At 43.0% G+C, this 15,675-nt stretch overlaps 1 protein-coding gene across 3 annotated transcripts in view; it reads left to right on the plus strand.

Moving 5' to 3' along the window:
• FAXC (failed axon connections homolog, metaxin like GST domain containing) overlaps window positions 1–8,782 on the plus strand; it is a 57,907-nt gene extending 49,125 nt beyond the window's left edge. For all 3 annotated transcript variants that reach the window (XM_031456064.2, XM_031456066.2, XM_031456065.2), the window contains one exon: window positions 3,073–8,782. In XM_031456064.2, coding sequence (XP_031311924.2) covers window positions 3,073–3,362 — 290 coding nt within the window. In that variant the 3' untranslated portion in view covers window positions 3,363–8,782. The remainder of the gene's footprint in view (window positions 1–3,072) is intronic.
• Window positions 8,783–15,675: the final 6,893 nt, after the last annotated feature.

Here is a 15,675-nt window from a genome sequence, read left to right on the forward strand (position 1 = left end):
TAGCAATTTCTACTTCCACCAGCTCTGTAGTACAATGCCTGACCCTCCACAGTGGATGGTATCAGCCTTTAATTCTTACAAGCCTGATGACATTATTTGATTGTTGAGTACACTTTGGAAAAAATGCAGTTTTAAAAAATTATTTTACAAAGTTTACATCTTCAGTATAGGCATTTGTGTTAACGTGGTGTGTCACACACACACACACACACACACACATTACACACAACTTGTTTCTACTGCCAACTGTTTTCATTCCTTTTGGCTGGTAGCATGTTGAATGGGTCAGCTGATGGAGGATCTAGACATAGGAAGGGACTGGCAAAGCCAGATAGAGGTAGAACTCAACCATAAATTTTCACTCTTTGTTTTACTCTTTTTATCAGGGGCAAGATATGAGGATGGGCATGTGAGTTCCTAGCCCTTGCTTATCAAAGCAAACCCTTTCTTGACTGCATTATAGAGCAATCACTTCTTCATGACAACCCATTATCTTTGAGCAGCAGCACCTGTCCCCTCATAATTCTTGAGACTCCAGAATGAATTCCAGAAAAATACTCTGTGACAGGTAGTGTGAAGGTATTAATTCCCAGGCCAGGCTGTCAGTGCATCAGTCGAGAGGCAGAAGAGAGCCATGGTGAAGGGCATGGAGTCTGGAGACAGCTTGTGTTTGAATCCTGGCTCTGCCCCTATCTGGCTTTGTGACCTTAGGCGAGTTAATTAACCTCTCTGTTGCTTCAGCTTTCCTATTACAGATAGGAAATAATACAATAATACTTTCTGCCTCATAGGATTGTTGCCAGGACTAAGGAGTGAGAGTTAATATGAATTCAAGAATAAATAAAGCACTTCAAATAGTGTCTGGTATACAGTAAGGCCAATACACATGTTTGCTATTATTATTAATTTTTATTATCACACACTGAATGGTTACTAATCACACAGACATGAAGGCGGCAGCTCTCCTGGAAGAAAGGTGAAGAAATAGTGTGTAGAGAGGATGACCACAAAAGAAGTGGATACAGTCATATATCGTGTAGATCCATGGATGTCGTGAATAGATTCTGACTTCTGGGATTGGACTTGATCTGAGGCAAACAGGGTTGTCCCAGGGCCTGCTGTGAAGTGACCATAATTCATCTTTGATGTTTCCCACCCCCAGTGGCCCCTTGCTGCTGCTTCCACATCTTTATCTAATTCTTGGTTACCAGCAATACCTGGTGAGGTGCCTCGTAACTGCTTCCCTGAGGGAGAGAGTAAGTGGCAGTTTTGCACGCCTCTGTATGCATCTGCCCAGAAGGAGCAATGACACTGGCTTCTCAGCTTGTGGCTCCTGAGTGTGGACAGAAAATCTTCGTGTTGAGGGCAGTCAGAATGGACTCTTACACCGTGTGAGTTGAACTGTTTTGCTCTGAGAAGACTGAGAACGGTGACTTGGAACCAAGACAAGTCCGCTGGTTTACAGGACCTGTGAAGCAGGGGGATTTGCCTTATTATGTTTTGTAGGGAATGTGTTTATCTAAGCAGAACAGCCATCAAGTTTTGAAAAATTTTAGTGGGAAAATGTTTATAATGTGCCAGGAGGTAGTAGGTAATGATAATAATAACAATAAGTAAATAGAAAAAAATATTGAAAGAAATTACACCGAGATGTTAATTGTGTTTCCTTGGCTTGGGGAGATTATAGTGTAGGTGCCATTGTTTTTTTCTGTGTGTATATATGTTTATACCATTTCTATATAGAGACTTGTAATTTTCCAAAATGAGTATATATTACTTTCTTTGACAGAAGGTAAAATAAAGTAGTTACAGACTATTACCAATAGAGCTATTACTATAGAAGCAGCCTAAATGGCTGTGATAGGGGATTGTGAAAACCAAATGAAACTATGGCACATCTGTGTAATGAAATACTCTGCAATTATCAAGGTGGTCATAGAGTGAAGTTCGAAGGTTTTCACTATATGTTATTAAGTGGAAGAAGTAGTATAGGAAACATAATATATAGTAAGTGCAATGCAGCAAATGTAAGAATATGTAAATGTATGTATGAATATATACATTTCTGGAAGAATATAAGTGAAAATTATTATGGCAAATGGGATTATTGATAATTCTTTAATTTTTTGCTTATCTGTGTTTTTTAATTCTCTGCAATAAAACATGGGTTACCTACATAATAAGTGAATGTTTATATAACTTTAAAAAAATCCAAAGACTATTCTTAGGGCAATAAAGTCCTATAAGAGATAGTGACAAATTGTATTCTTATGAGCAATGTTGCCATCTAGTGGATCAAAAGCAAAAACTCACTCTCTTTCTTCATCTTCCGTTTGGAATTAGGAAATGAAAGCTAAATACTGTGTCATGTTTCAGACGAATGCCTGGACAGTTTTAGCAACTGAACGAAAGTGTTCCTTTGATTTATAGGAAAAAGAAGTATCCCAGTGACCAAGCGAGAACCCAATCGTGGGTGCAGCCGTTTAATTTTATTTAAAATAAAAAAACACATGTTTTACTAAGTGTGTTTTCAGGCAGACTCTTCCGTAAAGACAATTATGATTTATCCACTTTATGGATTATTCAGGGGAAAATTTCCATCCTAACCTAATTTTTTCCAACTACTTGGCATAGTAACCAGCCCATAATGATGCCACAAATATTTGTGGAATGAATGATCACTTCTGGCTGACTTAATCCAACTAACAGTTGGTATATTTTCATGGACTATAAATTTATTTAAATGTGAACCCATTGAAGCACTAGTTCTCTTGATATGCAAACATAAAATAATAAAATGCTTCACAAAGTGAAATGATGGTGGTTTAGCTGCCATTTCTTGTCACCGTAGGACTTGCTCCTAAACGTCATTCAGCCCACTCACTGAATTTAACTTTTCCCACTCACCTTTCTTCTTCTGGGTATGAAAATCTAAACGTTTTGACAGTGCCTCTGTGGAAAAACATGGTTAATGTGTTCCTTACCCCATTCTTCTAAACTTCCCAGAAAGCCAGGTGGCTGGTAGATTGTTGCCTTGGGGAACTAACCCTCACTTTCCCTACCACCCTGCAGGTGAGCTGATCAATCTTGCCATGTACTGTGAGCGGATAAGGAGGAAATTCTGGCCCGAGTGGCATCACGATGATGACAACACCATCTATGAGTCCGAGGAGAGCAGCGAAGGCAGCAAAACGCACACGCCCCTGCTGGATTTCAGCTTTTACTCAAGGACAGAGACCTTTGAAGATGAGGGAGCAGAGAACAGTTTTTCCAGAACCCCAGACACAGATTTCACGGGACACTCGCTCTTTGATTCTGACGTGGACATGGATGACTACACGGACCATGAACAGTGCAAGTGATGTTCAGCCTCACTGACCCTCTTCTGTTGGAGCTGCCACTCTCTGGGGTCGGTCCCGTTTCCCAGGTAGAAATCCATCCGAGCTGGGAGGAGATCTCTGTGCTTGGCACGGTTCTCACAAGCTAACTGGACTAGAGCAGCCTTATTTCTTTTTTTGTACAAACAGAACACAGAACCATTTCGATGGCTCCATTTAAAACAAACAGGCAAAAAAAAAAAAAAAAGTCAGCATGGTTCCTGAAATCCATTTTTGTTTTCATTAGAAAACTAACATTGTGTGGTGGAGCAGGTGCAAGGAGAGGTTGTCCACAGATCGTGTGTACGCTGATCCTCTTCAGCCCGAGGCCTCACTTGCGAGGTGGATTCTTGAACATCTTTCATCCAGCAGGGTTCGAAGTCATGAGAGATGCCGTCAGAAGAAATGGAGGAGATGGATGTTCTCTGGGGGCTGCTTGTATTTCACGTGTGCATATTGTATGGTGATATATAAGTCAAATAAAATCCATAGATATTCAGTGAACACCTACTATGTGCAAAAGCACTTGCTAGGTGCTAATCAGTATCAGTTTTATTCTAAGCCCTGCCAGTGACGAGCTGTGTGATTTCGGGCAAGTCCCTTAATTCTTGTGTGCCTCATTTCCCCCACCTGTAAAGTGGGGGTGACAGTAGTCTCCACCTACCTACCTCACAGGGGTGTTGTGAGGATTCATGTGGTAGCATTTGGCGCTTTAAACCTCTCGGAAGAGGTGTGACATAAACACATTTTATTCTTTAATGTGCTTCATGCGTGTGAGGATTGGAGGGCCGAGGAATTCCACATGCAGGCAACAGCAGCCACGGCCGAGCGGATGAAACACACACCGAGGCACAGTGAGGACTCTGTCTCCAGCCTCTTTGCAGTCTTGCTTGAATAGAAATCTTTTGTTGAAAGAACCCTGGAAATATTTTTATGGATCATCAACAGCTGCAAACGGTCTTCAGTTCTCCTGTATATTTGCAGAGAAGTCTTTCTTTCTTTCTTTGCCTGAACGCACAATGGGACCTTGTCCTCTGTTGGCCCCGGAGTGTTAAGTTGACTATGTTTTATTTACTTGAAGGAAATAAAGCTCAGGAATAGGATGGGTTTAACAGAGGTGACAGGGAAAGTGTTTCGACGGACTTTTGCCAGCAGAAGCTTGCCAACTTGTAATGTCTTTTTTGAAAACAAACCTTGCAAGGTGTATTGACAAGATGAAGTAGGAAGAGGATCATGTGTTTCGTATCAGAGCACTTTGGGCGGTGTAGCCTCTATGCAGTTTTATTAATGCAACTTTTCTGGTGTTCTCAGCCATTGTCCAGCGAGGGGAAGGCAACGCTGAGGAAAATCTTAACATTTCTTAAGGATTCCCCTCCCCTCCCCTCCCTGGACCTCCTCTGCCTCCCTGTAGTACCCCTGAACTTTTGGGGTGCCTTATGGACGAAGGCACACTATCTCTGAAGATACAGTTTTGGTTGACTTTGAAGATCTTCCAGTGAAGTATGGGGCGAAGACCCTTGGGTGATGGCTGTGGATTTGGGCTTCTGACCCCAGCTGGCTGGGTAAGGGTTATTCCTTGTGGGGTTAAAGAGGAACTCCTTAAAAGACAGCAACTTCTTCTGAGAAGTTCATGTACTTTACTTGGAAAAGACTCTCTTTGAATTTAATTCTGGCAAAAACAATCCTAAAATTCTATGGATTCACAAAGAGATAAAGGGGGAGCATTTTTGAGGCTAGTTACTGTGAAGCAACTGGGAAGGGCATCTGTAACTGGGAAGAAATACTGAAATAACCCAAGCTAGACATTGTTATTCCACAGAAAACTCAGTGGTTAATATCTTATTGACACCCTTCATTTTTGAGCGGACTTTTTGATGCCTCCTGAGAATGTGTTGGCGAGAATGGATAAGCCTGTTCTGTTTCCAGCATCATTTGGGACTGTTCACCTCTTCTCTCTCCAGCAAGTGTGTTCCAAGGCCAGCTGGTGGTAGTTCTGTTAAGACTAGGGCAACTCCTAGCCTGAAAATGTGAATGTGATGGACAGGTAGACTGTGGACCTATCTCCACGAAGACTGAGTTGCCCTTTCCCCACCATCAGCTGGATAGAGTTGTGTTTGAAATTTTGTCTATAATTTGTTCTTCCTGTATAGCACCAAGAGTGATGTATCTTTATGCCAAGGATAATTAAGTTATGAGTATGTAGAGCCACATATATTTTTTACTGTGTGTTCCTTGGAGGGCAAGTCCAACAACATTAAAAGTGAAGTTGTAAAACCTCTCCGTGTACCTCCCACAGAGGCCTGAATTGCCACCTGGAGTCCTGGATGCTGCCTGGCCACTCTTGACTGGGTACCCGGCATTTTGTTGGTGTAACTTGATTTGGAACCCTAGAACATACACAGGTTTTACTTTCCCAAACTGGGTTATGGAAACAAAATGACCAAGATAAAAACCCACTGTGGTGTGGGTGACTTACACAGTCTTGATTGGGAGGGCTTTAATTTTATGTGCTTCATTCTTAAGCTGCCCAGATTTGAAGTGTTCACAGGTGCTACTTCTGAGAGAAATAACCAGAAATTAGGGGATATTTTTGACCTCTGGCTCACTTGTTCAAGTTCTGTATTTCTGTTTTACTGGAAAGTAACTTAAGGAAATGTGATCTTTAATGCTAACAGTTGCTTTTGGGTGGACGGAAGACCCATAGGCCACCTGTTCTTTTTCACCTCTCGTAGAAGTAAATTCTGCCCCTTATCCTTCCCTTCACTCCACCCAATCCCTGTCTGCATTCATCAGGATGAAGGAGCAGCAGCATTCTGCTCAGCATTTGCTTTGTCAGAGTAGATACGAGGGTGATTTAAATTTATGCAGAAGTGAACTGTATTGTCAGAGGTCCTCATTTATTGTTGTAACATAATGACTTGTGAATAGTGACACTACCAAGGCCACGGGCTCCCCAGCTGACTGATCGTAGACTTAGAACAACTGGACTTGAGTCACAACTGCCGTCTGGTCCTCAAGTAAGCCCTGCCTGTGTGTACCGAGGTCTGAGGAAAGGTGTTGTTGAAACAGCTAGGGTTCAAAGAAAGGAAGCATTAAGGATTGTAGCCTCCAGGTTCTCGCTCACTTTGAGAGAAAGTGTAGACTCATAGAAATGGATAGCTGGGCCATGGATTAGCTCTAGAAAGTCATATTTATTTGGAGGGCAGACCCAAAACGGAGATCTTTCATGTTGCCTTACATGGTTCTTGCCACTACATGAGCTTGGCTTGGTTTCTTTTTAAAACCCATCTCCCTGAGAGGTCACTCCATTTCCTCGAACCAGCACATCCCCAGCCTTTTTCAGAGAGTACTTGGAATCCTCCACTCTTGTCCCCTGTATCTGTTCAGCCTGGTCCAGGCTACTTCAAGGGATCTTTCTTCAGAATCTGCTCTGTGCAAGGCACTGCTAGGCTCTGTGAGTGATGCCAAGATGGGTATCCAAGTCACCAAGACTCCTCATTCTTGAATTATATCTCTTAAGGAATCCATGTCCATATGCCCTCCCATTGGCTATTTAGTTACTCACTGGTAAGTGACAGCCACTTACTCTGTGTCTGACCCAGGATCCACGCTGGATATAGAGTGTGGACAGAACAGACATGGCACCCTGATTTGAGGGCATTCTCTTTTTGCCTAAACTTCTTCCATAGCCTCTCTTACATGCTTGGCCACTTCCCTGATCCATTCCACCCATCACCACATTAATATTTCTGCAAAGCTCTCATAGGGCACCGTATTGCTTCAGGATAAGGTATTCCTTCAGGCCTGCCATTCTCTCTTTATTCATCTGGTGTCCTGGGACTCCTCCACATGAGCCATCCGGTGCGTCCAGGTTGGTCCATTTGCCTTTGCCCGAACATGCCTCATGTGTCCTACTCTGTGACTCTGCTCACGCCAGCCCCTCTCTGCAGTGCCTGCCCTTCCTCTCCATCTGCCCAGGTCACACACACCTCTCAAGGCCCAGCTTCATCTGTTCTGCAAGACGAGGTCTCAGCTCATTATAATCTCCCCTTCCTCTAGAAACATGGCACCCGTCATTTCCTTCCTTGAAGGCTGCAGGGGAAAGCTATGCCCAAAAAGATGGCCATATGCTAGAAAATAGTGGCTTTTAATTTTTTTTTAACATTTTTTATTGATTTATAATCATTTTACAATGTTGTGTCAAATTCCAGTGTTCAGCACAATTTTTCAGTTATTCATGGACATATACACACTCATTGTCACATTTTTTTCTCTGTGAGTAATCATAACATTTTGTGTATATTTCCCTGTGCTATACAGTGTAGTCTATTCTACAATTTTGAAATCCCAGTCTATCCCTTCCCACTCTCCACCCCCCTGGTAACCACAAGTCTGTATTCTCTATCTGTGAGTCTATTTCTGTCCTATATTTATGCTTTGTTTTTGTTTGTTTGTTTGTTTTTGTTTTTGTTTTTTAGATTCCACATATGAGCGATCTCATATGGTATTTTTCTTTCTCTTTCTGGCTTACTTCACTTAGAATGACATTCTCCAGGAGCATCCATGTTGCTGCAAATGGCATTATGTTGTCGGTTTTTATGGCTGAGTAGTATTCCATTGTATAAATATACCACATCTTCTTTATCCAGTCACCTGTTGATGGACATTGGCTTTTAATTTTTTGTGCCTCCATCAATAACCTAATGAAGGTCCTATGCCCTCGTCCCAGAAAAGTACATAGATGTGAATATATGAGATTTTACATAGAAGTTCAGGAGATTTAAAGACATCTGGAAATTATCGGTGGGTTCCTTAGAGGGTTCATAGACCACAGTTGAAGAAACCTTCTAAAGAGTCTTTAAAATTTACTGCTTGTTAGTGTTTGTTCTTTCTCGCCTTTAAACGCAGCCAGAGAGAAGACAAATTGGAATGAGAGGTGCAGGCAAAAGAATCTCTCTCGTTATCCACGAGGAGAGTGTGTTGAGTGACGGGAGGAAGAAGTGGTGTCTCACGTTAACTGAGAAAAATAACTTTATTTGCACAAATTTGGCATTTTGAAAGTGGCAAGGTTTTGTTGCCATCATTGTTGACTTCTGTCTTCTAACCATCCAAAAGGTTGATTTCTCAAAATCAGTTCAAGGGCCAGGGGAGCTTCTGCTTGGGTAGGCTGACCAGCCTGGGGCTTAAGGGGCAGAGAAGAGACTGGATTTTTCCTTACAGGAAAAAGTTCTGCACAATTAGGTTCTTCTGCATTAATTAATCAATTAAATTTTTAATTGATTAATTAATAGAACAATTGTTGAGCGTATTTGCAATAAAAGGATGGTGCCCTTTGTTGATATTGTACAACTCAGGTTCTTCCTCTCCTCCTTCCTTCCCCCCACCTTTTTTTTTTTTTTTTTTAATTCGGTGAACCTACTTTCTTTGCTCCTGGCTATGACCCAGGGTCCTTTGTTTTCCTTTAAATGCTGTGCTGTTTAAAATGACAAGGACTGATGAAAGTACATTCAATAACAAATGCTTCTTGAGTCAAAATGCTGAACCCCGGCAACCCATCTTTCTCAGGTCAGGGGATCCATTACCTGTGGCTGTGGAGTGCTTGACCCTTACTCACTTGCTTCCAGTGGCTTGGCTGAAACTTGCCAAGTTCAAAAGGACCCCCTTGGTGGGTGGGGCAGGAGGCTCCTCTTGCCTGCAGATCTCTTGCTAGTGCCAGGAGCAAATGCAAACACGCGTGGGGCTTTCCTCACTACGTCTCTTACCAGAAACTTAGGTTTTAGTCCCTAACTTTAAAGAGTATCTTAAAGGTATTTAGTCCTTTAATCTTTAAGATATGTTAACTGGAACCAGCAACACATTGGCCTTGCACCTTAGGGAAGGTTACGAGAATACTGAAAAATACCCAGAAAGAAAGCATCTCACTGTTTTGGGGCTGAAGTTGTGACCTCCTCAATCATTCTGGCTTTTGCCAAACCCGGCAACCTGTCCCCAGACCAAAGCTCTCTGAAGCTTCTGCTGCTGGCTAGACCGTGACAAATTAGGATGCTCAAATTTCAAGAGGATTACTGCCCCTAAAGTTCAAATTTGTAGGCAAATAAAGAGGACCATTGCAATAAAGAAACAGATAACTTACAGATGTGATCCAGCCAGCACCAACACTCCTGATCATTTCGGTAGGGAAACAAGTCCTCTAGAGCAAAAGGCTGGTACAGGGCGTTGGTGTTCTGAGCACAACAAAATATTTTCAGCAATGAACTTGGTAGCCTTCTTGAATATTTCTCAATTGCCATTTTCCCTAATTACAGCTTTAATTATTTTGAAACTGTAGAGCAATATATATTTATGATGATATTTCATTTTATGAAAAGTAGTGTTACTAAATGTGACTAATTACCCCCCCATTGGCAAGCATCTCCCCCCCACCCCCGACCTTTGGCTCTAGAATAGAGTAACTTAGATTAATCAGTAAAATTTAAACCTTTTTCCTTCTTTAGTATTAAAAAATTACCCCATAGCTTTAAAAACAATAGGATTCAGCTCCTGAATTGCCAAGTAAATCAGCAGTGGCTAAACAGACAGCAGAGGGAATGTAATATAATTGGAGGGCTAGAAAAGAGCAATGCTTTGGGTGTCTACTACCTCCCTCCTCTTTCAAAAAAATAGTCTGTGGACTTTTCTTTTTAACAGTTGCTCAGAACTGGAAGTGTTCTCTCATATTGGCTTCTGTCCTCCCACAGGGGAGCACATTTGGCTTATTACAACATGGACTATGTCCAAATGATTGTATTTTTATCTTTAATGAATTATATCTGAGATTTTTTGCAGCAATAAGACTAAAGCTAATGCTCAAATTTTCAAGGGATCTCTGCTTTGTAGGGGCAGCATGTTGCGTTACTTCTGTCACAGAATGGTTTTACCTCGAGTAATGCGTCTCACGGGGTCGTGCTCACTGTACACAGATGTTTTTCCCAGGGATCTGCGTCGTGTTGAGTGTCTGACACCTCCACCTTTGATGAGGGTGACGGTTCCTTGGTGGTGATGGCTGAAAAGATGAGGGTCCGAGTCCTTCATCTGGTGGCATTTGAATTTCACTGAGCGGGAGGAGAGAAGGAAAGATGAACAGATACTGGCGCTTCGGGCAGCCATGTGGGATGGCTGTGTTACAGATGCGTCAGGCACACTGCAAGTTTTCTGGGTGGTGGCACCTTACTGAAACAATCCAAAGGACTGCAGGTTTGAATCCAGAACAAATGAAATCTGTGGGGAAAGATGGTCTGTGGACATCCTAGTGGCTGGTGCAGGAGGCACTGAAGTCATGTTGACCTTTGTCCTCGCTTCTGGCTTATTCTCCAGGGTTGTGCCACCTGAGGCTGGGCCTGGGAACTGAGGGTGTGGCCCCAGTGTGTTCACTCCTTCGGTTCTGTAACTTCCTTCTCATCTCTTGAAAGTGTTTGTGGCATATCATTTCCATTTTATAGTATCAAATATACAGAGCATATTTGTATTTTTTTAAAATAAAAGTCCTTTACATGTTTGGAGACACCCCAGATCATCCATACTTAGGCAGTGGTCTCCAAACCTTTGTGCTCTTTGACCTCATTACTAAAGCTTTCTGAGCATGCCCCTCAGCATATTTATTTATAAACACATACACCCTGCTCTACTGATATATTATGTACATTAAAAACCATAACAAACATAGACATTTACAAAGAACATTCTTCTCTACTCAATAGAGTTTAGGGAGTGGGGTAAGGAAGACTTTAGGGGAGCACCTAGAAGGCTGCAGCTGGTTAAGGAATGTGTATGTAACACTGGTGGGGAAGTGGGTGTATGATAGGCACGGATGCATGATTCTAGGCCAAGGTTATTCATTCATTCATTCATCCATTTTTGGTTAGGGGAAGAGAAGGATGAATAATTAAATATGTCTTTTATAAGAGCTCTTTTAAATTGCTTTTGGGAGCATTTGATCTAGTATGTCTCGTAAATTCCTGAAGGATTTTTCAGTGCACTGATTTAAGCAAAACAAGGGAAGTAAGGAGGGGAAAAAGCCTCTACTAATGCAAATGCTGGCTATATGGACTGAGGATTTCTGAATCTGAAAAGCAGGTGTTGAGAGATCCCGGTAATCGTCATCTCACTGATTATATGTCTTTCTTCTATTTGTTTATGATCTCATGTCTCCAAATGTGTGGAAGAATTACAGGTTTATTTCCAGATGTCAGAGACAGGAAGGACCAATGTTGGGGTAATTCGAACCCACGTTTCAGCTGCTTGGGGGCTGATGTGTGGACACTGCCTGGAAACGCTGACCTGCAGCTTCTAGTTTGCAAACACAGTGAAGAGCGTCTTGCTGAACGAGGGCCTCGATGTGGAGGCGGCATTCCAGTGTTTGTTTCTGGACCTATGAGTTATTTTAGCACAGTTATTGTTAGTAGTTTATAAAGCCATATTTAAACTTGTACACTTGATTGTAAGATAGATTTGAATTGTGCACTATGTTGATTACTGTATATAAATGTGGAAATTCTGTATATTTGGTCTTAATGCTGTATGTATTTGATGTGTAAATGATAACTAATGGATATGAAATAGCTTGCTTTGAATGTCTTTATTCCAATTCGCTTCTCTTTTGCAAATTTAAATGTTTAAGCTTCACACCCATGGGGAAAATCTGAAATTTTTGCATCTAATACACTGTTAAGTGGTGGTCTCTTAGATGATTGGGAGAATATTTTAGTAGGCTCTTGTATAATTAGAACAGAGGTAATGAATTTTTTAGACTATGACTTTCTGATAGAATTTTAAATGAATGTTTTTTTTAAGTAGAAAAACAGGTCTCTGGAATACACCGTCTTCCCCTCTCCTGCCTTTGCTTCATGCCATGTGCCCGTCGGAGCACAGTGAGGACTGATGTCCACTGGCACAGGGAAGACAGGATGCAGAGAGTGGAGCACATGTGAAGACCTTCGGCGTGGTTGCTGGGCCCGATGATAGACCCATTTCCCCCGCTGTAAATTTGTCTCAATTAGTTTTCCCCAACTGTTCAGTGAAGTAATTCTGATTCTCATTTAGCAGATGAGGAAAAAGGCTTGGGGAAGTAAATTAGGGTAATATGGCTAAGAGATGCTCAGAGATTTGCAGTGAGTTTTTGTTCATTAAAAAAAAAAAGTTTTTTGTTGGAGGTACTGGGGATTGAACCCAGGACCTTGTGCATGCTAAGCATGCACTTCACCACTGAGCTATCACCCCACCTGCCCTACCTGCCCTGCAGTGAGGTTTTGGAAACACAAATCTTACTACTAACTGTTCCACACACACACGCCTGGCAAGGAACCTTGAAAGATAGCTCGTCCCACAGGCATTTCAGGGTGGATAGAGACATGCAGAATGTTTGAAATCCCATCTACAAATATGACCAACTATTATTCAAATGTTACCTTCTTACCATTTAGGGCAAATTAAATAATGTAACATCTAAAATCACAGACTTCCCAAACCATGGGAATATTTATTAAGTAGAAAATGCGAGAACCCCCTAATTCCATATTCTAGTGACGATGGTTTGGTTTTTAGCCTTTTAGACCCTCTTTCTTTCATGACCTATAAATCTTAACTCTTCCCAGCTCTGCTTATTAATAACATTGACCCCAAATGGAAATGCTCTGGGACAAATCTGTATCTACTGCAACTTGAGTGGGCTCAGACCCTTCTAGAACTGGTGTGGGGGTCTTGGACTCAGGCTTGGTGTCTGTCCTTTTAGGGAAGCTTTGCTCTCTGTGCTTTCAGAAGCAAGGGGGTGGTTTGCCTTCCCAATGCGCTGTGCTCTCAGAAGCGCTGAGAGAAGTGCTCTGTGACCAGTTGTACCAAACCATCCGGATGCCATTTTTCATATTCATGTCCTTCTCTCCTTTTAGAGGCGGGTCAGCATGGTCGGAGGCCTCCCTGTCCTCCCTGGGGCTGTCTGTGTTGTTTGTAGACAATGCCACTGTCAGCAGCCATTAAACGCTCCCCAGCGGGGCTGGTACCCGTTAACATCAGACTTTTCTTTTAAAACCTGCCAAAGTCAAAGTAGCTTATCCTTTGGATGAAAGGGGACTTTGGAAAACAAAAAAGGGGAAAGAGAACTAGCTTCCTTCCTCCCAGTAATGACTGTGATGCTGCCCTTTTGTGCCTGAGAGATACCTGGTCTATGAATGACGGTGTTCTTGTTGTGAAGACCCGGGGGGGTCATCTCCAAGTGAGGGGCTGTCGGATTGGAGGTTTCCCTTCCTGAGGGTGTTTGGCTTGGGCACGCACACAGGGTAACTCGTGCTCAACACGTATCCAGGAGAACCCTGATTAAAACAGAATCCCAAGCAGGGAGGAGAGTTGGGGGAAGGGCTGTGTGTGGAAAGGAGCAGCCCCAGGTCTCTTCCCAACCCTACTGTGTCCGCGTGTCTGTTGTGTGGAAGCCAGGCTGCTGCCTGTCCACTGTTACAAGCCTCCTCCAGCTCTAGTTGGTGCATTTGAAGGAAAACAGAAAATTTAAAGACTGCTCAGGGATATCAGTAGTCCTGATTTGCTAGTGGTACAAAAATGGGAAGGAGGGTAAGAGGGAAGGAAGCACCAGGACCAGACTGTCTGGAGGTCATCCCCTTGGGAGTGAGGAGGGTTTCTGAGCAGGGGACTAACTGAGAAAAGTATTTAAATGAGATTCATCTGATGACATCTGATGCAGGACTAGTCAGAGAGGAGGCTGCAGCAGAGCATCTGGACCTGATCTCAGTGGCTCCCAGTGAAGTCAGAGGTGTGAAATGGGGGAGGGGGAGTGAGCAGCCACTCCGCCCAAGGACACGCTGAGACTCCCGGAGGTGGGGAGCCCTGGGGGGGAGGGACGAAGGTAACACTGGGAGATTGGGGAGGTGATGCTGCTGCTGCCTGTGTAGGAAAGGCAGAGGAGGGGGAACTGGTTTGGGGGAAGAGCAGTGTTTGGTTTTAGGCAGACTGCATTTGAGGAATCTGTAGGAGATGCAGGACTGGAACTTGTGAAGAGGGTGAAAGCAAAGCCACAGCCCTGCAGGGACGGCTGAAGCAAATGGACTGGGAGAGAATAAAACTTATTAGCACCTTGCATTTGCACAAGGTTTGCCTTTAAGATACTGTTAGAGTCAGTAACACCCAGACAACATCACTTAGTATCCTCATTTACAAAGTGAGGATTCCTACAGGTTGATCTTTAGGATAGCTTCTGGCTCAAACCTCCTGCATCCTTCCCTTAGGCTGAATTCCACTTCTCTGTCAACACTGATTCTGCCTCCTGCTTTGTTGCTTCTCACAGTGATGAAATGAGATTCTTGGCGGAATCAACTAGTAATAGCTAACATCTAAATATTAATTACTGTGTGCCAAGCACTGTGTTCTTAGCAACCTACGCCTGTTAAGTCGTTTAATGGTCATCACAGCCCTGTGAGGTACTATCACTGTCATCATCATCTTCACCACCACCACCTTCATCCTCATCATCACCATCATCAACATCTCTAGTCTACAGATGAGGAAACTGAGGCAGAGAGAGGTTAAGTAACTTGCCCCAATCTCTGCCAAGTGACCAGCAGAGCTGCGGTTTAAATGCAGAGAGTCTGAGTTCAAGAGTCCAGCTTTTACACTCCTGTACACCAGTAGCTCTAAACCACTGAAGAAATAAAAAAGGCAAACATATCATAAAAGGGTTAGAAAGGACACAAGTGCATCTACCGTGGGGAGGGACAAGGTTTTGCTCAGAGGCATTATGCCAGCTGCTTGGAGGCAGGTGGTGTGGGCTGACTGGGTGTATGCACCTTATGTCTTGGTATCAATGAAGTCAACATCCTTTTCCTCAAAAGCAGCCTCCCCAAGTCACTGTACTGTTTTTCCCTGTGAGCAGAGCCCAGGAAACTGCTTAGACAGAGCCCCAAGGATGGAGCACCCAGGGAACACCACCCCGAAATGCTTGTGCTTGTATCTTCATTAAACATTCTTTAACTTCTTTATTGCTGTTGGTGGGTCTTTACTTCCCAGGCTGGGCTCTCTCATCAGCCCTGGGGTGTCTGACTTCTGGTGTTGGGTAACTTCAAGTGTTTAAAGCCTGCAGCAGCTGGAGGCCCAAAGGGGAAGTGCATTCTGTAGCTCTCCCCATAGCGCAGTGCATGTAGTAAATGATCAATAAGGATTGGTTACAGGAACGGACAGATTCTTAGGGAAAAGACAAATCAAATTGCAAAGAAATATCCAAAGTTTGAAGTTTGACGAGACAGACTGTGCAAAGGCAGCCTGT

This window comes from Camelus dromedarius, chromosome 6 (assembly GCF_036321535.1).
Source record: "Camelus dromedarius isolate mCamDro1 chromosome 6, mCamDro1.pat, whole genome shotgun sequence".
Classification (NCBI taxonomy): Eukaryota; Metazoa; Chordata; class Mammalia; order Artiodactyla; family Camelidae; genus Camelus; species Camelus dromedarius.